We start from the raw sequence: 24,162 nt of genomic DNA, 5'->3' as shown, positions 1-24,162 counted from the left end.
CTATGAGCGATTCTGTTTTTTCGCCTTCGCTTTTGGCTTTTTTCAGCCGAAAGCGAAGACGAAAAAAAGAATCGCTTATAGAGCCAGAAGGCCACAGACGATGCGCCGTGACACCTCTGGACTTAGTGATCGAACAGGTGCGAAAATAGGCTCGATATCTAACACGAAAAGTGCATCAGCTGAGATGAACACATCGCAGAAAAACGATATGACCTTTAGTCACCTTAGTCACCTTTAGTGCTTTTCCAATCTAAGCATACAGAGACGTACTAACGCTAACGTTTGCTATCAGTCTGATTTTGCTGATGATCTTTTAATCGTGTGAATTTTCCTTGCATCCTAAGCTTAATATTAGAGCGGAATAATTATAAATAAACTCTGTCTGACTCATGTTCCCCCTCTAAATGATTCCCATGACGTTCACAACATAGTTCTTTGTGCACATACTTCTTTAGCAGCGATAATATATGATATTGCCTCGGCTTCAATCCCATAAACAGTAGTCATTACTCGATTTGTCATATCTGTCGGCTTTCCTTGGAGACATCGCTTACCTCGCTTGTTGGATTATACATATTTGCATTATTTTACTTTTCAGAGCACGTGGGCGTTCAAATGTTCCATCCTTGAAACAAGTTAGCTCGCCAAAATGAAAGGCGTGTTGAAGCGCGTAAGTCATTATTCTCTATCTTTCGTCTTCCGTAGATTAAACTGGTAAAGCAGGTGAACAGCACGAATTCGATAGAGAACAATGAGCTGCATGTGTGAATACGTAGTTATTATCCACATACCCTTATTTTTCCGTCATGTTGTTTCTACGTACAACTTTTACAATGCGCACTATCCTCCATTGGACGTCTCTAATGTGTTTTCGATTGTAGTATTTTTGATACGATACTATAACATTTTTTGGATGAGAATATTTTGTTGTACTAATATGTTACTTCCTAAAATATTTTGGTGTCAAAATTCCGGCCTTTGTGAGTTAAAAATATATTAAAACACTTTTGAAGGACTTCAAAATTTAATTTTGGCCACTTCCAAGAATTCCACAATGAACTTGATGAATATCTTCATATAACGTTTACTCGCAATCAATGTAGTACTGTGAGTAGTGTGAAACAATGTCAATATTCGTTTTCACATAGATTTTTTTTTGCAGTTTAGACGCTTTTTTTTACAAGGAACCGTTATCTTGGACTAGGCTTAAGTATTTTCGAAGCACTATGTGACTTGTTAAATAATGGAAAGTAGTGCGCTGCCAAAAGTTTGCAAAAAAAAAGAAACAATTAGAAATTTCGATCGAACCACTATGAAGAGATCTAAAAAGAAAACAACTCTTTTGAGGGTTCTTGTTGTTCCAGAAAAAGTGCCAATTTTGTCGTGGCTTCCATAGAAATATTACAAGTGAGTTCTGCCTGTTTCGCAGTGCAACGCAATCCAGTAAAGTTAGCTCTTTTTTGATAATATTTTGCAGAACTGCTCAAAAATTACGGAAAATTTGAGAACAGCATACGTGCAGACCTGGTCATCCGTTTCCCGCCGCAGGAGCGTTTACAAGTGAATTTGCTTCAAATTTTGTGATTCTGGGACTATTTGACATTATTTGGTAGTCTCGCTAATTTATTCTGCGTTGTTTTCTCTACTCTTTCAGCTGATAGTAATAGAAAAATCAGTTTCTAAACGACTCTTAACATTTGAAGTTGTAGCTGAGCTATCGTTAGTACACATCTTCTGAATTTCTGCTTTAATGTCAGTGTATGTTGCAAATTGAGAAATATCTTCAAGGCATAACCCCACGAATCTGGAGTGGTATGGATTTTCCATGGATTTTACCTAAATCGGGTCGTAGATTATGAATACGTGGGTGGTTCCACTCATTTCTACCTATATCTCTGGCAGCGCAAGGGTGGCACGCTGTAATTGAACACGTCGTAAGAAACAGCGTTCCGGGGTTGCCCGTTTCCACTGATACATGAAGAAATGGGGGGGGGGTTTAACCTTCCCCACAATCTACGACCCCGTATAGGCATAACCCACCTGAAATCCGCAACACTCCAGATTATATGGTGTGATGCCTTTAAAACAAGCCCTCGCTACTGCCGTTTTTGTTGAATGACAATAGAAGAAAACTTAAGAGTGAGGAAGTAAATACGAAGCTAAGTAGTCAGAGACTATCTGCTACAATATAACTAACATTTCTTTCACAATAATGTTTTCTTTTTAATATGCTATGTTAATATGCTGTCGGACAAACAAAATATATGTTGGAGTCAGCAATATTCGTAGCATCTTGTGTTGTTGCTGTCCGAGATACTACCTACTTTATCGGCAATTTAACCAAAACTTGGGTAGTTAAACCATTAACAACAGCCTCGTCACTAGCAATGGGAATTACATACACTACCGAAGAGTGTAGGGGTAAGCGAACAAGGGATATAAGAAAGGAAAAGGCACTTTGATGTAACAGAAGCGGAGCGAACTACGATGAAGCCCACGAGAAGCACATGTGAGAATATAAAGAAACTTCTGATCGGTCACCAGACAGCATTGTCTGAAATGAGTCGTGGTTTCGAGGCTGAAACGTACTGATCGGCACTGAACAGGGTTAACTGAAGGTAAAAAGAGTCATCTTTACGACTCGAGAGATAAAAAAAGCGAATAAAAAACTTATAGGAAGTGACAATTGAACAAAGTAAGACTTATTAAAGTTTAAAGGAAAAAGTTCCTGGCATTAATCAATCCGCTTGGGATGCATCCCCACGTTCACTTCAATTCTGAATCGTTTGAGGTTTACAAACGTGTGACTGGTCTATACAATGACTTGCGGTGGCTAGCCGATGTGTCAAGTCAGTGCTTTTATCCTCCCAGACAGGTCTGGTACCAATTTATCGACCCATTCGAATGAAGACTTAAACGTTAAAATATATTTTCACAGTGATATCTTCTTTGCAATCCGTTCGGGGACCATTAATTTTGTGGTGTGCGAATATGTACTGTTAAATGAAAAAAAAGAGGTAAGACTGTTTCAGTCTAATTGGAAACAGCAGGATCAATAGATGCACAGCTTGGTCTCTAATTGTCCACCAAGCTGGCTTTTTATTGCGTTCCTAAAGACTTCCGGTACGCGTGTGTGCTTCTGCTCTTAGGGGCGAAGACGAAAGCTTGCTCCCCCTAGTAGTATCCTTACACCTTTTCTCCGTACGTTCACATGCAAAAGTCATGTTTCTTGTTGAGAAGCTGCGTTCACAACTATCTGAGGTATAGTTACGAAGGTTTTCTCATAATTATTTGATATGTTCGTTTAATTTTGTGAGGACTCCTTTCAATTCAATTTTCAGGCATCGACTGTTGCTGTGCACATCGCTCTCATTCTTGGTGTAAGTGTCTATACGCTGTTTGGTGCAGTTACAATGCTAACACTGGAATCTCCAGAGAGAGTGTAAGTTTTTTTCATTTTCTTCGACATTTTTTTTTAGTACGTTTAATAAGAAAGGTTTATTCTTGGTGCTCTCCGTTTTTTTGTTCCTGCCATTTCGGGAGGTAATGCCTTAAGATCATTAGCTGTAGCTGCTGATCATTCTGTAATCAGTGTAGCGCTTAGAAGATTTGAATACTATCACCACATTCAACTCCATTTGAAAACCGTAGAACATTTTAGAAAGTGTTCTTCATGCTATATTACATCTTTCATTTTTCGAATCCTCACCGTTTTAATAAATTATTCTCCAGTGTGAGAGTTTATAGTCTCAAGCGTATTTCCAAAAATATGCGGCTGATAAATGGATTATTTTATTTGTATACATGCAAATTGCATTCCTCCTTATTCTTTCGCGTTGTTTTTGAAAGTAATAGAATTGAATTGTTCAGAAAATGGAGGGGAAAGTTCGAGGCGAAATCTAAGGGAATGCAATTTGATTCTATTCATTCCTTCTATAAACCCTTACATATGTATGCTGATGTGCTTCGGTTTAGATATTATTTATTTCTTCCTTATTTATGTACAGATATTCCGCAAGGAAAATGGGATGAATACGTGCATATGCATTCATTTAACGAGCAAAATCTGCTATCTTAATTATTAAATCCAAACTTTTCAATATGTTTGGTGATTAATCATTATTGTAATCATATGAACTAAGGTCACTGTTCAGATGAAACTCACATTTAGGAGAGCACAAAACAGACGAGATGTGAAAGGAGAGGAACGAGATGTCTTCACACGTGTCTACCTTGGTTCCGAAATCGCCGCAATGGATCCAGGGGTGAGAAAGACGCTATGCTTGTATGCAGTATCTCTCGATACCGATCTCGATCTCTCCACTGCCCATTAAAAATGAGGTTGTCGTCTTTTCAAGCAGTATTCTAAACTCTCTACCAATGACTAGATTCCAGCTCCCATAATAGATTCCGTCCGGACGAAATATATCTGCGCAAGTTTGACTTATGTGTTCCTCGTAATTGAACTCAGAGACCCTGTAAGAAGGTGCTGCTCCTGTAAAACTACTAAGGTCATGGTTCTTTAAACTCAATTCTTCCTTATCCTGCAAAGCAGCGCAGTCTTAGTAGTTGTATTTTCTAGTTTGATCGTTCCAGAATTCCCTCCAGGATCCTTCCCACGAGGCTAAAATTGTTAGTTTTACCAGCATATAAATAACATCATGGGATGCAACCAGAGTAGCAATATCTCGTAGCAATTTACGAGCAATGCAGCTTCTCCTCAGTTGCATAAAAGGATGAGTAGGAAGAAAGAACCGAAAGAGAAAGATGAAACGTATTGCAGAAATAGCTAACTTTTTTGAAAGATATTTGTCCCAGAAATGTTATATCTTGGCGATTAATGAAGTGTTCTGGAGACTTTATAATTATACTATAGTGAACTACTTGACTTTATCGGCGAGCTGGTATTATTACCTGACGTAGTTTCCGGTCGCTCGCTCAGAATCCATCCATGCATCGCTGTTCCATATCTCGTGATCTGAGTGCCTTAAACGCATCACCCCACGAATCTGGGTGGTATGGGTTTCCGATGGCTAAAGATTGCAGAAATGGATGGAATGATGCTCATTTCTTCCTAATCGCCGTAAAAAAAGGCCCGGAAGATGCGGCGCGTGCACAAGGCTGGCGCGCTCCAATAGGAACGCTCCCTCGTGGAAAACAGCGTCCTCGAACCCTCGAGGTTCGTTTGGAGCGCGCCACCCTTGTGCACGCGCCGCATCCTCCGGGCCGTCTTTTACCGCAATTAGGAAGAAATGGACGGAATCACCCTCTTCCCCATAGTCTACGACCCTGCATAGGCATAACCAACCTGAAACCCGCACAAGCCCAGATTCGTCGGGTGATGCCTTTAACAATATCCAGCAGTCCAGCGCAACGAAACAGGGAGTTTTTTTAAATCAAAGATTCCATGCTCCCCTAGATATTTGACCTATTCAGGTTGGGCTTTGACAGCGTGCTGGACAACAGCATATTCTTGCAATATCTGGGTAACTTCTCCCATATAACAGCAAGTTATATAACTCACATGTAACCAGGGCGTATACTCAATTTACTACTACTGATTTCATTTAGTATAAGAAGGCCACCGCAGTCAGGCTCACACGCATCAATAGCAGCCAGGCTCTTATTCGCGGAACTGGTACTGTACTCTTTATATTATAATACCGGAAGGCTTACGTTATTACTGTATAATGAAAGGTTAGGCGTGGACGTGATTTCTATGGTTAGCAATGCATACTGGTAGGAAGGAAGGACTAATAAGACCTATTCTGTATCAGAAGGTTTCGGAACATCCTTGAAGTTTCCAAACAGAAGCATCACACGTGCTTCACTTTGCCCCTACTACCCCGATTTTCATCACTTGATTAATGATAGCCCTCTATTATCCAGGTGCACAACTGCTTGATGTACGCTCTTGAAGAAATAATGGAGAAAACGAAATGTGACGATCATGAGCTCGAGCATCTATCCATCGCCAGTATTGACAATTGCTACCAAAATTTAAACCTATCTCCAAATTTAGAGATAGCTTCTGTGCCTGTCACGTCAGAAGTAAAGGAACTTGACGGTATGTTGTGATTTCTTGTCTTGAAGCTCCTTCAAAATTATTACAGAACATGTAGGATTTAGTTCCAACAGTGGAGCAGGAAATTAAAGCAGACGTGGAGAAATGGTCTTTTGGGAATTCACTTATCTTCGCATTCACCGTCATTACTACAATTGGTGAGTAGATCTGAAGAAGAAACTAAACGTGTGTGAAAACCAAAGTGAAGCTGGACACTTGATTTCTTTGTCAGGAACGACTGGTTAGATAAGAAGGGTTTTTTCCTCAAAGTCACCGAGAAAAGAAACATTTGAAGTTTGGCTATTCTGTGTGCTGTTGAGGTTTGAAAAGACGCTACACGATTATGGACCTCGACTCCCATGAATCTATTTGGCTTCAAGTTTACTCGAATATCATGGGGCTGCACTGAATGCAAACGTGCAGGCAGAGCAGAGTCTACTCAGTTCAGCCAGTTCAACACAGGTCATCTGCACATCTAGCATTGGCGATAGAAACATTCTCCTATTCCATATGTGTAGTATTATTTGGAGATAATGAATATATTGAGTACAAAAGAACTTTCCTGTCACAAAAAAAAAACAAAAAAAAAACTTAGAAAATTAGTAAAAAAAAACATGACAAATTACCGCTGAAAAATGTGCGGCTCATTGATGAACGTTCGGGTGTAGCCCAGTCGGTAAGAGGTTCCGCTGTCTGCACGATTGATCAGAGGTTCGAATCCGTCCTAGTGCTCACCAAGCCTTTCACCACTTCGGGGTCGATAAATTGGTATCAGACTTGTCTGGGAGGATAAAAACGCTGTCTTGACTCATCGGCTAGCCCCCGCAAGCCATTTTAAAAGACCAGTTACACGTTCGTAAACCTCAAACGATTCTGAATTGAAGTGAACGTGCAGGCGCGTCCCAAGCGGATTGATTAACGCCAGGCACTATACACTTTATCCTTTGTATATACATAAGTGTTCAAGAAGAAAAACAGTAGTTATTCTAACTAACTTCTGTCGATTTTAACTAGAATACTAGAATACTATTCTGGTATTCTAGTTAAAATCGAAGAAACAATCTAGCCACATAAACTAGAATACCAGAATAGTATGACTAACTACAAATTTCCAGGGTACGGCCACATTGCGCCAGAAACATTTTACGGCCGCTTGTTCTGTATTGTATATGGGTTAATTGGAGTTCCTTTCACTCTTCTTACTGTAGCTGATTTGGGCATGTTCCTCTCAGTAGTGCTCAGGAAAGCGACGAACCTTATTTATGATGGGCTTCGCTCTTGCACTGGATTCTTTTGGAAGGTGAGAAATACTCTTGCAATACTCGAATAGGCAGTAAAAAAGTTATCGCCAAATCTTCTTTAGCTACGACCTGTTAAAAGCGATGAAAAGGATGTCATCTTAGTCACAGCGAGAGAAATGAAAACAGTCGAAGAAGACACGGAGAGAGAAAAGGGTGGGCATGACTCGAGGTAAGTGCGGAATGCGGAACATATATTCACAATGATTTAACAAAATTGACAGTTCTTTGGTCCCTTTCTCCTTACTACTCTTCATATTATTGAACTTGAACCAATGCACACCATTTTATGACCCCATCTTTTGAAAAGGTCAGGACCAATTTTCAGTTTTTTTCCATGTTCGAAGTGCGATTGCGCGTCTCGGATGTGAAAATAGCTTAGTAAAAATATCCAGAGAATAAGAGGCTGGAAAAGAACGGTACATAGCACCGTTACTGCAAGGTCAGTACGTAACGTTACATGGGATCGGCAACCGGACCCTGTTACGACTTTAGAACCAGGGTTGTTCTGGCCTCGGCTACTCTGTTAGTCTGGCGACTCGATCTATGCACACGTGCGTGCAAGGGTCCCGAATCACGCTTACCATGCTCCATCTTTGGAAGTTTCAGAGTTAACCTTTTCCCTAACCTCCTCTTCTTTTCGCTAAGTGAATGGCTGCTGCAGATATCGATTTCGAAGGCTTCATCATGAACAGGATCTAGATAAATCGAGTTATACATTGATGGACAGACACTACGCGATTGAAAAAAAGTTGTAACTGTAAAAAAAAGTGCTGTGGTGTAAACTTGGCCGTCGAAAGCTGCAAGGACAAACAAATCATGCGGGCTGGCTGCGGATGAGTTTTGAAAGAGAACACAATTTTGACATGAGCATTCTTGAAATCTTAAGGCTCAGTCAAAATTCTCTGTAGGAGTGTACACTGGTCCAGTTCTATTTGAGGTTCTATAATTATTTTTTTCTTGCTGGAATGTGTTAGTTCACCTCCTAAAATGCTCTTCACTGTGAATAGTGTGCTAGGATTTTCTAGAGGAAAAAAGCGCAAGCTATTGACATTATTTCTCTAGTTCTGCAATCTTCTTCCCTTTTTTAGGGAAGAGAAATTTACCCCTGTTCCAAAAAAAAGTATATGATCTTTGTATTTTTTTGAGTGCACTTTTAAACTAGAAACGTGAACGATAATAATCGCCCCGTGCATGCAGATCAACCACAGACATGATGCTGTTATCGACACATTTCTCATTTTTATATTCCACCGAGTACAATTTTAGGCACGGCCAGTTGTTAGTACTTGGCAAATTTAAATTTTTATCCCAGTACAGGGAGGAATGACATTACATTTATTTTCGTTGTTAAGGAAGACAGCTGAAGCAATAGCACTTGGTCTCACCTTTGCTGTTTATCTACTCCTTGGCGCAAAAGTTCTGTCCGTTTACGAGCCGGAAATGGACTTCTTCAAGGCCTTCTATTTCAACTTCGTGACGTTAACCACAATTGGGTTGGGGGATTTCGTCCCAAGGAGGTATGTTTTGAACTTATTAATTATTAATTTCTCTATTCTCAAGGAAATGTTATGTTATATGTCATAGTTTTTCTTTTCCTTGGAAGCTCATTTATGATTTCAGTTTCGACTACCTTTTCGTGACACTTTGTTACATTGGCATCGGATTAGCGCTGACCACAATGGCCATTGAAATGGCAGCAGATCTGCTCCGCAGACTTCACTACGTTGGGCGTAAAATGGAAAATATGGCAAATGCTGTGGTTTGGTTCGGAGGAAAAAAGTTGGTGAAGCTGAGTAGATAATACAATACTAAGCTTTTATTGAAATCCTAATTTTTCTTAGGATGACAATGAAACGGCTTGTAAAAAATCTCGGAGACCAGTTCAACATTCCCGAAGAACAATTGGCTCAATTCAACTTAGACGAATTTGTTGAAGCCGCAATGAAAGTGGAAGCAGGCGAAATCAAAACGTTAAGGGTAAATACGTTAAAAGTTTCGTTAAAGGAGCTTCAAAAAATGGAGGTAGGGTTGTTGCTGGCTATATCGATGGACGGGGCTTTCGTTTCAAGTGACTCCATGATCATGGCCTGTAACTCCATTATCCTGAACTGCTTTCTGATCATAGAAAACATTAGTGCATTTTAGAAGGCGGCCTCACCTGTTGTATTCCGTGATGACGGTGTTTTGAGCTACAGTAAGCTGCGCAAATCCAGTGAGAGTGACATTCGCTTTGCCGATGAACGTTTCAGCAAAAACCGCGGTGAGTTCCCTCCAGTGAAGACGTTGTGTTAATGTGAACAGTAAAGCCCCATTTTCTGGGAAATCTAGTTTTCTTGAAAAGATCTTCTATCATATGATAAAGATATAGTCATAACTTACTAAAGGGGCACAGTCGCTCAGTGGTAAAACGATCCGACTAAACGTTCCGACCTTATTTCTAGTACTTACCCCACTTTAAAGGGAGCATACCACGAATCTGGGGTGGTACGGATTTCGGGTGGAGTATCCGTATATGGAGTCGTAGATTATGGAGACCGGGGTGGTTCCGCTCATCTCTTCCTGAATCACTCATCATCACTGCAACCAGCTCCTGAATGCTGTTTTGTACGATGCAGTTTTTTTCTACTGCAGCGCGCCACCCTTGCACGCGTAACGTCCCTTACTGCCTATCGGGGCAGTTCAAATTGATTTTCGACGAATCGCAGGGCGGAGGCGGTGCAAGGGGTGGAGCGTTGCAATAGATGGCGTCGTACAAAACAGCATTCTGGAGACTGCTGTTTGCAATGATGCAGGGAGAGACGAGCGGAACTACCCCCGTCTCCATAATCCACGACCCCCTACACGGATACTCCACCTGAAATCTGCACCACCTCAGATTCGTGGGATGATGCCATTAAACCCACATGATTTGTTGATCTCGAAGCAAAGCAAGACGACCATGGCACACCGCAAAGGAATTGATTAGGGCCGAGTACTTCTTGTTACAAGGAATCACTGAATCAATTCATAATGCCTTATTTCTAGTACCTATCCCCACTTTAAGCTTAACATTCACATCGATGTGCAACAGCTATTAGGTTCTTCGGGTAGTGTTGCATCAAAAATTTCAAAAATCTTTCTTGTAACTCTATCTAAAACAAGATTCAGTCATAGCACCATGAACATCCATTAGCTTCCCCTATCAAGAGGACAAATCATTGATGCTCTCCACTACAATTCATGAACTTGCAAAACGTTCCAGCGCTGCAGTTCAACAAACCATTCAGAGTTGATTCGAAACTTCTCTGTGTAGCTTATTGTTAATGTATTCAAATATGAATTATTAATTACCAGTCTGGACGTCCGGAAAAGGTCCTTCAGACTTCTTCTTTTTATTAATAGGGTGTGGCGCAGTCGGTTAGAGGTCCGCTGTAGCCACACGGTCCAGCCTATTGCTCACCCAGTCCTTCGTCCCGGGATCGATGAATTGGTACCAGACTTGTCTGGCAGGATAAAAACACTGACTTGACACATCGCCTAGCCCCCGCAAGTCATCGTATAGGCGGCCACACATTCGTGAACTTCAGACAATTCTGAATTGAAGTGAACGTGGTGGCGCATCCCAAGCGGATTGATTAACGCAAGGCGCTCTATCCTTTATCCTTTATCTACGAGTACTAATGCCAACATGTTATTGACCATTGCATCTACAATTAGTGAATCATTTTAGTGCTTGATGATTTTTCAGACTTGTTGACTCTTCAAGAAGATACTTTTCGCACAATGGAAACACTGCCAATTAGTCACGGATTAGACGCTCAAGTGTGTTTTTTTTTCAATTTTATTACAGTGAGTACGACTGAGTGTCACCTAGAAAACCACCAAAAAATACTGCGTGATTACTTGACATACATCTTGTTTCGTGACCAAACTTACGTCAACTTTACGTGTTCAGAAGTGGTCCACATTTTAGAGGTCTTTTTATCCATTTGTTGAGATAGAACGTTTAATCGTACTCGAAGATAATAGGATCCCTGATACCTACACCTTCTAATGGATAAATTTGAGCCGAATATTGAAAAACGACGTTTCTCCGGTTATGCTACATTCCATGAAGCAGAAACGCTCTGAGAGATAATACAAATATGATGCATTATCATGTTTTGTTCAAAATTGAAGACATGAAGCAGGCGCTAAAATCAAACTTCGAAAATGGTCGACTGCAGGTCGCCCTCAAATCAAATAAGATGCGTACTTGGGGGTGTACTGGTCATTCCTTCCATTGTTTTTTCGAACTTGAACTTGAATCGGAATTGATTTCAAGGAAGGGTCTCTACAGGGGAGCGCATTTTCATCGAAGTTCTTGTCTAAGTAAGTGCAAAAATCGAAAGCAAACCACTACCTGAGAAGTAACTACTGATCCTGTTTTTCAGGTTCCTCGCCTAGACCTTGACTATCCAAACTTGACCGATTCTTCATTGCCGACCTCCTTTGATGAGGAGTATATGAAGACGATGTCAATGACGAAAAGAGGAACTTAGTTTCTACATTTGGTATGCGCAACTGAATCATCACCATGTTCACTCGCATATCTTTTGAATTTGGGGAACGAAATTGTGAGCATGTTGGATTTGCCATCACTTTAAGATCCGCACGTTGTCAACAACGAAGTTTTCAGTGGCGATTGCAAACACGTCCAGTATTTCTGTACATTGCCATGAGTGAATAAATATTTCGTCCATCCTTGAAACAACTAAAATGAATCGGGTGCGCGACAGTTGCACTTTGACCCACGTAGAATCCTGAAAATGAATACAATCGAATTGATGAGCTGATCAATGACGCCGTGCAAGTCATAGTCTAGGTGCGGGAAGAGGTAGAACTAACGTGAGGACTTAAACTTAAAGTCTTTAAACGACTCCATGCGATCTGTTGCGGATAATTATCAGTAAAGTAGCTAACAATCGTCACCAGAGAAAGACAGAAAATTATAATTCTGGTTTCTTTCTGTCTGCGGTGTTGTTTCCAGCCATGGCAGTGGAAGCGCAAAACATCTGTAAATTTGAGAGTCTAAGAGGCGTTCATTTGCCAAATGAGCCAACCCTTTGCACTTATAAAATTGACGGGAAGAAACTGGATAGAGTGGGTTATTGGTGAAACTAGTCGATAATGCCATACCTCACAAATGTGAGTATGAGTAACGAAGTCCATCTTATGAGGTTTCGTTTTATCAATGCTTTAGATAATAAGAGTTGCCTCATTGAGTACTCACTTGCATGAAATCCTCCATTTCTTTCTCGTTCCTGGATTCGCGGGTGATGTTTTTTTTGTTTCTCTATAATACTTGCAAACTACGTCACAACCCTACCTGCTCGTGGAAAGAACGCAACAACTAAAAATTCACAAGAAATAGCCTTCAACGACATCTGCCATGACCGAGACTATCCATATATTTATTAGGACATAGAAATTCATTTATCCTCTTTTTTTGACAAGCGTACCGTTGTTAATGAAGGGTTTCGAAGAGACTGTCGATGATTGAAAACCGCCTCGGGTCAACCAAAACTTTCATGCTACCGGAATCGATAAGTAGATCTTACAAGATATAATTGCTGGCTTATTCTGTATCCTGACCCCACAGGTCATTCCCAAGGCCGCATATGGGTTCCCAAACCTCGAATGATTCCGAATTTAATTTGAACGCTTAAGGCCTTTTTTTTAAAAGATTGTAATAAATTGCAACCACACTGCCTTTTAATCCTTTCATTGTTTATTTTCAGACGACGAAAAACCTCCGTAAAGGGGTAAAACACCTCAATCAGGAGAATACAGCATTGATGCTGCAGATTTTTCAGTCAAAAGGGTGAATAAAACGCCAGAATGTCGTCGCTTCAAAACTTCAGGTGTCCACAGAAAGCAGAAACACGACGGAGCCGATTTTGGAATCATGGTCCAAATCTTAGCGCACAAATCTGAAACGTTGGCTCGAAAATCGCTGAAGGCATTTTGGACCCAAGGCAAAAACTCTAAAATGAACCCTAAAGGCGAATGCCTCTTGGCTACGCAGGGACTCGCACCATAACTCGGACGGCTATTCTGATCCGAATGAGACATTCGAATCATTCGCTCCCGCGACTGATTAATCAGCTATCCCTGCTGGGCGTCTCCGATCCAAGGTGAGCAGTCGCTACGTCAGTGGTTGAAAAAGTAGGCATAGGATTTGCCTGTTTAGTTGTGGAGAGATTTGGTCGCGAACAAAATTGACCATTTCAGGCTTTGAAGAAGGCAATTTTGCCGAAACATTAGTCATTGAAAATCATTTAACAACATCGTGTATAGCTCATCAAAAATCAGTACGACATCTCACTTTGCCGAGATTCATTGAAAGCAGAACATTTTAGTATGAACACCATTAACGCATCGAGCATTAACACTGTCTGTTTTTATGATTGAATTTTAGAAACTCGGTCGCTCAATGCGTAAAAAAAACTGCGTTAAAGGTATGTTTGAAGAGAAAAACAACTCAGCTGCTTGACCTATTCTAAAAAGTAGAAGGAATAAATAAAGCAGGTATTGCGCAGAATTCCACACATTATTGCTTTGATCACGAGTCTCACATTGTGACACAAAAATCAAACGATGCGATCGTGAATAAGTCGTTCGGATAAAGAGAGAAGCAGCGGAAAAATAGGTGTCATGTTGGCGGCAGGTGTTCGTGCAAATCTGGTACCGCAGAGATGTCCGTGAGCATCATTGTGTATAATCGTTCGTTGCAACCATCGTATCGACAACATGTTCCTTTCTGAAACTACATCCACCTTCATCTCCGACGGTATTGTTTAGAATGGTCAAGTTTTAAATGGAGAGAAATTTTCCTTCTTCCTGTCAGTGGAAAGTCCCAAGTTCTAGGTCGGTGGATCAAGGAACATTTTAGACAACAGAGATCTGTATAACTAGCTTCACCTTTGCTCGTTTCACAAAGTTAATTTTCTATCCTGTGTTAATTTTTTTCTGAATAAACGAGAAACAACAAGTTATAGCAAGAATCGGTTTTCCTCAAAAAAAAAACGCACCAGGAAAAAGTGCAGAAGAGACCGACCTTTGAATCTTAATCTCAGTTCAGTGGAAAAGGAGTAAAAGTCGGCATCAGAGCGTCGAAAACTACTCTCAGATAAAGAAGGTAAGAGGAAAGAAAATTCCTAATTTTGCTAGCAGATAACTGTGGTGAAGTAAAGAATTTCCGATCAGAAGGAACTAAAGTATTTACCACTCCTAAGGACTTCTATCACTATCTCTAGTGTCAACTTGCTATTCTGAAACAATGTGAAAGTAATCTTCTGCCGAGTAAATAAATAAAAGAGACGAAACAATCAGTTGTTCACTTCGATTGTCAATGACTTGAATTGAATAAGTGCCCATATACTTATAGTCGACTCAAAACGACATGAATCACGAGTGTAGGAGGCAGCAGTTGGGACCTAGTTGGGACCTCCGCAAACTGCAGCGAGGGATGGTGCTAGCAAGGGCTTCACAACGCTCCCAAGCGCTACGCCTCACCGAATCGCCTCGACAGACGTCACGTACGCAACTGCGTAGGTGTTCCGTGTCGTTTTGACCCTACTATAAGTAATAAAATGTTGCCAAAGCATTGCTAAGACTCGCCGAAGCATTGAAAATTTGGTGACCCCAAATCCTAGATCCTTGGTCCTAGATATTAGTACACCTGTCAGGTATGCAATGGTTTTTGAAAAAGAATGTGGGACAGGACACAGTTAGAACATCCAGGAAAATATGATACTGACATGCAAAGGTCGCTTGAAAACAAAGTTGAAATTGAGGACAACATGAATGACGAAACTATGACATATGGGTTGAAATGATCGCAGCGTATTCAGTTTATGAATTCAAATCAAACGCTGACGTAAGTGCACTAACAAGCGACCTATGTTTACGTGGATGAAATCCCTCAGTTCCCGTCGTTCTGATATAGTGGGATGTTCCAATCAAACCATCAGCTCTGACTTTCTTATAGTAGAGTCAAAAGGACAAGAAAAAAGTGCAGTTGTGTAAGCGTGAATGCTCGAAGCAGTACTGTGCTGATGGCAGTTAGAATCGAGATGGGACCACTGCGATCTACAACGAGAAATGGTGTCAACAAGGGTGCCCCTAGGTTCTAACCACTACGCTCCGCCGCGCTGTTTCGAGCGCAGCCTCCTACGCAACTGCACCGTCCTTCATGCCGTTTTGACCCTACTATAAACAGGTTTACTATGACAACTGACATCCGTCGTTGTCTCAGAGCGAAAAGCTGAACATGTCAAAGAAGGCTTACCAAACAACTCTTCGCTTTTTCGCAACCAGTCCTATAAATTGTGATGGAATCCACACCAACATGTTGTTGAATGACTCTCTTTAATCTGAAAGTATGGAGTGAAATTCGTTGAGCCGAAACGCCACGTGAAGATGTTTGAATGGCTGGATTCGAAGTGTAGATGCAGGCTTTATATATAGTTTGGGGATTCCAAGTTTTTTGAGAAAAAGGAGCGGACCAGGCTATAGATAGCGGCAGTGTAATGCTGTCTTACATGGGCTTATCCAAGATGCAAAATATGAAGATTTTTTGTTCCGTATTTTTTTACTACCCTAATCCTGTATACAACTGCAGGAAGAGTTTACTTCAGTAAAGAAGTGCTCTGGCAAAAATCTTTGGATACGCTGACATTTTCGAGCAAGCGCATCGAAAGACAAAAGACATCTAAGAGCCGATTTCTTCCAAAGATTAGAAAGATTCCATTAAAACAGCGTTCTGTGCTACTAGGAAAATGTTTAGAGCTGGACACCTTCGAAAGTTGAACGATCACCGAATCGGAAGTGATCCAGTTTAATCCGTTTACCTACATGTTAACTGGGAGTTGAGACAACTACATCATGACAACTGGTTGAAAATTCGCTGGTTTTTCAAGTCGCGATGATAAAGTTAGTGTAATAATGAATAGAGAGTGAATATTGGATGTATTGAATTAAACATAAAGTGACCGTCAAAAATAACGAAACTCGAAAATCTCTTGCCGTAAAAATTCCGTTGATAAATAAAAGCAGCAGTTCTTCCTTTCTACAAAGACTTTCTTCTCGATGCTTAGCTACCGATATTTCTAGTGTGGTAGGAAATGATCATTAAATGATTGTTGCCAGACTTTTCTGTGCAGCGAAGTCGGTAAGAAGTCAGTTGTGACTCGATGATCGCTGGTTCGAAACCGCCCTACTGCGCCTCAAGTCCTTTATCCCTCCGTGACAGATGAATTAGTACGAGACTTCTCTGAGAGTATAACAACACCGTCTTGATACATAGATTAGTCCCCGCAAGTAGTTGTAAGGTTGTATGACTCAAACAATTCTGAAATGAAGTGAACATCCTAAGTGGATTGGTTAACGCCGGCCACTTCTAAGGATAAGGTTTTACTCGGAAATGAACTGTCCTTGCATGATTTTATATGATGAAAATCACATGCATCGCAGAGGCAAACTTCGTTTCGAGTGTTTTTGCTTCAATACAGATTCGGTTCCGATCCACTTGTTTGTTTCTTCGTTCGTCATCTTCCGAAATACTCGCCTCTTCTATTAGATTCTAATTTGAATTAATAAAAAAAAGTGTTATAGAACGTCTTTCTTGTATAGAAATATTTTTCTATACGATTCCTTCCTATAACTATTTGGAGCGAAGAATTACTCTTTGGACGATTTCGTCTTCCAATCCGTCTACGGTAAATTAACGCTAGAATTTGAGCCATTATCGACAAGTCAGTGAATATTGGAAGGTGCCCCTAGAGAATATTCCAGTTTATTTTAACAAAAGTAATGCAATTCTTACACCTTAGAAGTGAGTCACTCCAGAGTATTACAATCTTCAAAACTCATCAGTATCGAGTCAACGCAATCATTCCGTAACAACCTTATGAGAGACCTACATTTTCATCATCAACCTCCGATCGATTGTATGGGCAGCGGAACCTCTAACTGACTGTGCTACACCCGCAGTCTACACACAATTACTAGATCACTCCATCTTTAATTCTTAGACTTCTGGTGACCCCGGCAAGATACATTTGTTCTAATAAACTAACGCAAAGAACCCTTACGTATTTGACGATTCAAAGTACGGTCTTTCCCGAAAATAATTCAAGCAAACTGTATACATTTCAACTGCTTATAACAGCATAATTTTCTTCTAATTGCTATCTTTGAAGAAGTAGCAGTGTTCTGCAGGCCACCTCATAGCTGACTTTTAGGTATTCCAATTTACAACCTGCAAAAGCGAACAATTTGGTCTGGCGCACTCGGGTAGAGGTCCGCTTCAGCTACACGATAGACGGTTCCAAACCGTCCTAGTGCGAACCAACTCTTTCATCTCTCCGAGGTAGATAAATCAGTACAAGACTTGTCTTGCAGGCGGACCACAAGCAGGCTGATACAGCAGAGACTTTATCCTTTGTATTAAAGGCAACATATCACAAAACTGAAGCGGTACGGAAACCCCGTGGAAGTTGGGGTTGTAGATTACGAAAGTTGGTTGGTTCCGCGGATCTTCCTCTAATTATAAAAGAACGGCGCGTAAGACGGCGTACTTTCCTACGAGGTAAGTGGGAGCCCAGCCCTGTGCACGCGCCGCATTCACGGGCGATCTCTCGAAGATCAATGATACGTCCTCATTAACCTACTCAAGTGAAACCCATGAATAGGTTACTGAGGAGGCCAGAAGGTGTGCAAGATGTACGTGTTCTAACGTTCCTCGTAGGAGAAAACGCCGTTCCCACGCCGTTTTTTTAGGACTACTAGAGGATGTTGAGTGAGGCCACGACTGGGTTCCATAATAATCCATAATCTACAACCCGAACCCTGCGGGTTCCCTGGCGTTTCCGTACAACGTCAATTTCGTGATACGCTGTCTTTAAAACCTGTCTTTAGCTACGTCGAGTTGGGTTTTCTTTATCACTTTCTGACAAGTTTCGAATTCTGGAATTTCTCTTACGTGAAACAAACATCCTGTTCCGGTTTGCATGGCAAGATTGAGTGGTCATATCTTTCCGTATCAAGTCCTTTTATGTCTACACCGTAGTCTGAAAAATCAACAAGGTAACGACATAAAATAAGCAGCCAAAGGAAAACAAAGTTTTGTTTTGTAGTGACACCCGAGAAAAATGGCATTTTTCACGGGTGTTGCCACATTTCTGGATTTGAAGGCAGCATATTACAAAATTGACGATGCCTTGAGTTCAGTTTGTAGACAACGGCAATGAGAGTGGGTCGTAGATGCAGTGCTCTGAGCCTGTGTAGAGAAGGCGCGAAGATGCCGGGTACATGAAGATGTGTATCCAAATCACCCTATTTTGACAGAGAGATCTAGCAATGCCTTCAAGATGAGTTGCGCAGCTAACTACAAGTTTCTGAAGATCCTTAAGTTCGACTCTTTTGAAATCACTTGCGTTTCCACCTATTACTGCTGTTCAGGGACATAAGAAAGTAATAAGGGACATACGGCTCATGTAACAGAGCTCATCCACAAGGCAAGTCTGGCAAGGTGGCCGTCTACTATGATACCCAGCAACAGATACTGCAGGTTTTACGAATACCCCCGTTTGCTTACACTTATTAGAGCGAAGATTATTATAATATTATTGTTAGATTATTATTATTATTATATTAGATTATTATTAGACGTAATCATAGGTTACAGCAACCTTCGACACAAGATTGACACGATGTTGAATTTTCGTATTGGTTGGATCGAATATGACAACATCGCTGTCGTACTCGAGTTCTGTCAGGGACAACCTTGATGGTGCTAAGACGATGTCAGCTGGACACAATCAACTGTTCTCCGCATGAGGTTATCGATGCTGAAATTGAAGAGGAAGTTTTCTCACAATGGCCTTTGTCTTCCTTCAGTTACCGCTTAAGATTAAGAGATATGTCCGGATGATGTTCTGACTGCATCAGTTTGCCGCTTAATGTCACTGAAGGCGGATAAACTTTCTTGTTTTTCTGTCGGCCCAAACCGCAAAAGCGGCTTCGAGGTCCAAAAAACCTTGCACACCGGCTAGTACGACGAAGCAAGACTCACTGATCCAACGTTATTTCTTTGGCAATGCTTGGCAAGTCCGAAATAATCAGTCTAGAACTATGTGAGTAGCAAATTCCTCGATAGTTCTAAATATCCGTGACGGATAACTTCTTGTGGAAGGGAATTATGAGTGTATCAGCGCCGCTAGTTGTTTCTACGATGTGTATACCGGAAATAGGCAAACATCAATAGTGTCGAAAATTTCCTGAAGGCTTCCCAAGACACACCGTTATCCGGAATCAAAACCAATCGGGGATCGAATCGGACATCTCTAACTCGGAACTCCTGTAAGACATAACATACTGATGCACACAATGATGCAGTTTGAAAACCAACGGGGTGCACATGGTATACGTGACACGGTGCGCGACGAAAAAAAATCTTTTTTGGGTCTTAGCCTAATTTTAATTATTAAAAAAGCCAAAGATTTAAGATAACCCTCAAACCCCGGCTCCAGAGCCATCAGGATGGTCCTGAGGCGAAAAAGGTTTGCCGTGGGTGACACCTTCGCGAGTTTTGTACTGGGTTGGCCTAATTAAAGAAGTTAGGGGGTCCTCGAGAATCTTCAAGAATCAGTAGGAATTAGCGTTGGACGGACGGAGAGACAATTTTGCATTTTATACTATAGTGGATAGGAATTAAATAGAACTAGTATCACATCTAACTTTAAAAAAACTACTGCAAAATATTAATTTGCCGTGATAGGAGTAACTTGTTTCATTTTGTTTTGCAAGTAGAAACCGTCCTTAATAATGGTTCCAAACGACTAGAAGACAGTTGCGTTGATTCTGATTACTCTGCAAGGGTATGTGGAATTAATTTTAGTGACTCGATGATTCAATCCACCGCACTGATAAACTTGTTCGGACTTTGAAGAAAGATTTTCTACTTTTGAGACGTATGAGGGGACTAGTGGAACCTGTGTTTGAAGAGAAAAGGAGATATAAATTTAGAATGAAAAGAACTTTCCTAACTTAGAAGTTGATGTGAAGTAAGTGAGTGGACAGAAAACATAAAATTTCCACTAACTTTCTGAATTACTCACTAATCTACACAGACCTCCTATCTTAATGTACACCTGTTTCACACATTTTAGAGAGAAGATACTAAGGCATTTAGACGTCTTAACACTTTTAATCGATCTGAATTCACAAGCAAGAGAAAAAAGTGATATTGAGCACTCACATGTCCAGCACTGCAGTGTCATTACTGCTGGAGTAATCACTGCCACTGCAACTAACACAAGCATGATTGCAGGAACTGAAACTCCAGATGTATCAACAAAATCCTTTAGTATGCATGAAAATATATCTGAAAAGCTGAAAGTACACGAATGAGAATGCACGGCCAGGTTGAGCATTCAAATGTATGAGTGAGACAAAGAAGTGTGTAAGGTAGAAACAAAATTTCAACCAAACCGTGACTAGCTAGTGTACCTCGTTATTGCGTCGTAGAAGAATAAAACCAAAGCCAGCTCTCTTAACAAAGGCTGTTTTCCAGTGCATCATGGATACTAAAATTTACGAAGCGGTTAAAGGAAAATGTGCATTATCCTTTTCTGGATTGATGTACTTCTGAGCAAAGAAACCTTCTGGATTGTGGATAATCGAGAAAATTTGCTGTCTTTGGACCTCCACGGCCACACTTCTTTATAGCAATGGAATGTTTCTTGATTAAAAAGAAAAAATAAAGGATAAAAAAGGATAGAGTTTCTGGCGTCAATCAATCCGCTGCGCCCCCACGTTCACTACAATTCAGAATCGTTTTGGGTTTACGAACGTGAAGCTGGCCTATACAATGACTTGCGGTGGCTACCCTAATCAAGTCAGTGTTTTTATCCTCCCAGATAAGTTTGATACCAATTTATCGACCCCGGAGGGATGAAAGGCTTGGTGAGCACTAGGGCGGATTCGAACCTCCGATCGATCGTGCAGGAATCGGAACCTCTGACCGTTACACTACACCCGCCCTATAAAGAAAAGAAAAGAAGTAGAGAATTATAAATACCAGTCGTCTCACTAGTTAGATGGTGATTAGTTGCAATGAGAAAAAATGAATTAGGACTACTAGAGCTTCATTTGTGAGTATTTCTCTCACAAATACGAATATTCGAACTTTCAAACATACCTGTTCTCTGAATAATTGGATATACGAATTCACGCAGTTACATACATCGCCGTTGTCTTTTCTTTTGATGGGTTAAGGAACGTCAAAAGGCTTTGCAGTATCTCATTCTGCAGTTTTTGCCCAAATCTCTCTCCGATTTTCTAAGCATTCTGCTATCTTCTTCTTTGTCTTTTTTGTTTTTTTTTTCAGCATAGTTCGTGTACAAAAACCAAAGGGAACATGTTAAGCACAAAACTAACTGAGAATTATTTCACGCAGAGATTCTTAGATATCACAAGCGAGCGGTAGCACTTTCAAAAGTTACAATTGCACTGCAAGGTTAGGTTGTGCTAGATTGGTGTGAAATTTGCCGTAATATTTTGGTAATGCATAAAACTCTTATGATACGAACAGTAGGGGAGCATCAGGACGAGAGCTGTAGTTGCCGTTGATAGGATTAGAGATATCTTGCAGCTGTAATGAGAGTACAGAAAGATTGTATCGGTAGCATCTCGCGAGGAAACTTTGTTAAACGACGTTTTCTTTCTTTTCAAGTACGCCTTGCAACGGTGTAACGCACTCGGTAAGAAGTTCCGCTGTGGCTTCAGCATGATCGATCGGAGGCTCGATTCTGCCCTACTGCCAACCAAGCCTTTCGTCCTTCCAGGTTGATAAAATGGTATCGGAGTGGACTGGGAGAATAAAACACTGCCCTGATACATTGTCTAGCCTCCGCAAGTCAGTGTACAGACTAGTTACGTGTTCGTCAAACTGAACTGAAGTGAACGCGGTGGCACATTCCGAGCGGATTGTTTAACGCTAGACCACTGTACTTTATCCTGGTCGATACAATATACCTCCTCGTTTTTTCGACAAAAAAAAAACAAAACAGTTTCACTTATCACCAAAGTAAGACCCAAGAAAAATACCAAGAAAAGTCCTGCAACGGAAAATTTTTGTAACATTTTTCTTGGAGCACTATTCTGTATCGGGAATAATATTCGTAACATATTGATCATAAAACGCGCCTTGATTTTTGCGCAATTGGCACCAGAAGTTATTTTACGTTTCTCGCATAGGAACCACCGTGGCTGTATTGTATCCAGTGCAGTGCTCCTGTATTATATTTACGTCAGGTATAAGTTTTATTTTCCTACGTATATGCTGTGTTTTATACACGTAATGATGGGCGGATGTAGCGCAGTTGGTATGTGATTACGCTGCGACTGTGTGTCAGATCGACGGATCCAAATCGTCAGCCAAGCCTTTCATTATTTCGGGGTCGATGAATTGGTGTTGGACTTGTTCGGGAGGATAAAAATACTGAGTTGGCACATCGGCTCGCCCCCGCAAGTTATTGTTTTGGACACGAGACACGAGTTCGTAAACCTCAAGCGATTGATTCTGTATTGAAGTGAATGCGTTGGCGCGTCCGTAACGGATTGACAACGCCAGACACCTTATCCCTCATTCTTTTATACGCAATAATTGATACCTCTCAACGGTGTCGCCAATGTATTAACAGTGACGTGCTATTCCGGAATAATCATGCGTGCTATGAGAGAATTGTAAAAAAAATTCTGCTTAGCTTAGTTGATTCAGAAAGGAAAAAAATCGCAAAGATAACTGAAGCATTCGAGATGATTACAAAGATGAAGTGCTTCCAACACAAATCTTTTTTGACTTCATACTGACGTCATAGTATTCGATGTCACGTGTTCTTTTCTTGTGTGCACAGAACGTGGAAAAAGGTTTGCTTCCGGATTCCTACTACTCACATCATCCTTACAATAGAAAAAACAATTAGCTATTGACAACGTTTTGCTGACTTCATCGAGTTTTTCATTCCGCACTATCTTTTTTTTTGAAACAAACCAAATTTTCTCCATCGATCTAAAGGTTTTTATAGCACTGTTTGCACTGATAAGAATAACTTTTATGAAGGACTAAGCTTCCTCTTCCAGGGAAGTACGGGAAGAAAAAAACTTCTACGACTTTTAGTCGAAACACCAGTGAATCTGCTGCTCTCCACATGAAAAATTTCCAGAATTTTGCCACCACTGCGGGAACAAGTAACAGAAAGTAATTAAATGATGTGGAGGGGATGCATAGATTTCCTTAATTTTCAAATTTACCGAGATTATTTCAGGTTCGATTGAGTTATAAAGCATCAGCGCAAATGCTCAATTATGAACTGATAACGCATTTGCCTATCGACGCGTGATTACACATGTCCGCACTTTAAACAATTCCTAGCAAATTTTTCTTATGCTCTTAACGTTGCTTCATTTGTGAATATTGAATTGAGATAAGGTTTCCACGAGTTAGCCACCAACGTCATGCAGGGTTTATCGTGCCCAACTAGAAAGACCACTTAAAAACATGCTTAGAATCTTCTGGTGAATCAAATTTTTATCAGCATTTTCGGTTATGCCTTACTGCTGTTTCCAATTTTGAAGAGACTCAAAAGGCCTTGAGCCGTGCTTCAGAACTACTATAACTTATAAAATTTGTTCCTGGATGAGTAAGGATGCATAACCATGCAATAAATTTTGTGGAGTGCATAGTCTGTGTTTGGTTATCTCTTCCTCTAT

At 40.7% G+C, this 24,162-nt stretch overlaps 2 protein-coding genes across 7 annotated transcripts; one reads left to right on the top strand and one right to left on the bottom strand.

The window, feature by feature from the left end:
• Positions 1 to 649: 649 nt before the first annotated feature.
• On the top strand, positions 650 to 11,885 carry RB195_002720 (uncharacterized protein; the record flags this gene model as incomplete). Of its 5 annotated transcripts, none has more annotated exons than XM_064200107.1 (13): positions 650 to 670; positions 3,342 to 3,442; positions 4,172 to 4,265; positions 5,890 to 6,067; positions 6,130 to 6,222; positions 7,180 to 7,364; positions 7,428 to 7,534; positions 8,718 to 8,882; positions 8,986 to 9,144; positions 9,207 to 9,342; positions 9,511 to 9,625; positions 11,093 to 11,166; positions 11,778 to 11,885. In XM_064200107.1, 13 exons carry the CDS (start codon positions 650 to 652, stop codon positions 11,883 to 11,885), a joined length of 1,536 nt encoding a protein of 511 aa, XP_064055986.1. The 5 variants fall into 5 exon arrangements, with proteins under 5 accessions (XP_064055986.1, XP_064055990.1, XP_064055989.1 ...); XM_064200105.1 differs by lacking the exon at positions 650 to 670 and adding an exon at positions 3,223 to 3,261; XM_064200106.1 differs by lacking the exons at positions 650 to 670; positions 3,342 to 3,442; positions 4,172 to 4,265; positions 5,890 to 6,067; positions 6,130 to 6,222 and having other exon boundaries at positions 7,284 to 7,364.
• A 2,153-nt stretch (positions 11,886 to 14,038) lies between these two features.
• RB195_002719 (uncharacterized protein) lies at positions 14,039 to 22,290 on the bottom strand (the record flags this gene model as incomplete). Of its 2 annotated transcripts, XM_064200104.1 has the most annotated exons (4): positions 14,039 to 14,146; positions 15,677 to 15,761; positions 20,648 to 20,692; positions 22,127 to 22,290. In XM_064200104.1, the coding sequence occupies 4 exons, from the start codon at positions 22,288 to 22,290 to the stop codon at positions 14,039 to 14,041; spliced, it is 402 nt and encodes a 133-aa protein (XP_064055984.1). The 2 variants fall into 2 exon arrangements, with proteins under 2 accessions (XP_064055984.1, XP_064055985.1); XM_064200103.1 differs by lacking the exons at positions 14,039 to 14,146; positions 15,677 to 15,761; positions 22,127 to 22,290 and adding an exon at positions 19,053 to 19,198 and having other exon boundaries at positions 20,648 to 20,711.
• Between the last annotated feature and the right edge of the window lie 1,872 nt (positions 22,291 to 24,162).

This window comes from Necator americanus, chromosome IV, assembly GCF_031761385.1.
Source record: "Necator americanus strain Aroian chromosome IV, whole genome shotgun sequence".
In the NCBI taxonomy this organism is placed as follows: Eukaryota; Metazoa; Nematoda; class Chromadorea; order Rhabditida; family Ancylostomatidae; genus Necator; species Necator americanus.
This window is presented reverse-complemented; position numbering and strand designations above follow the sequence as displayed.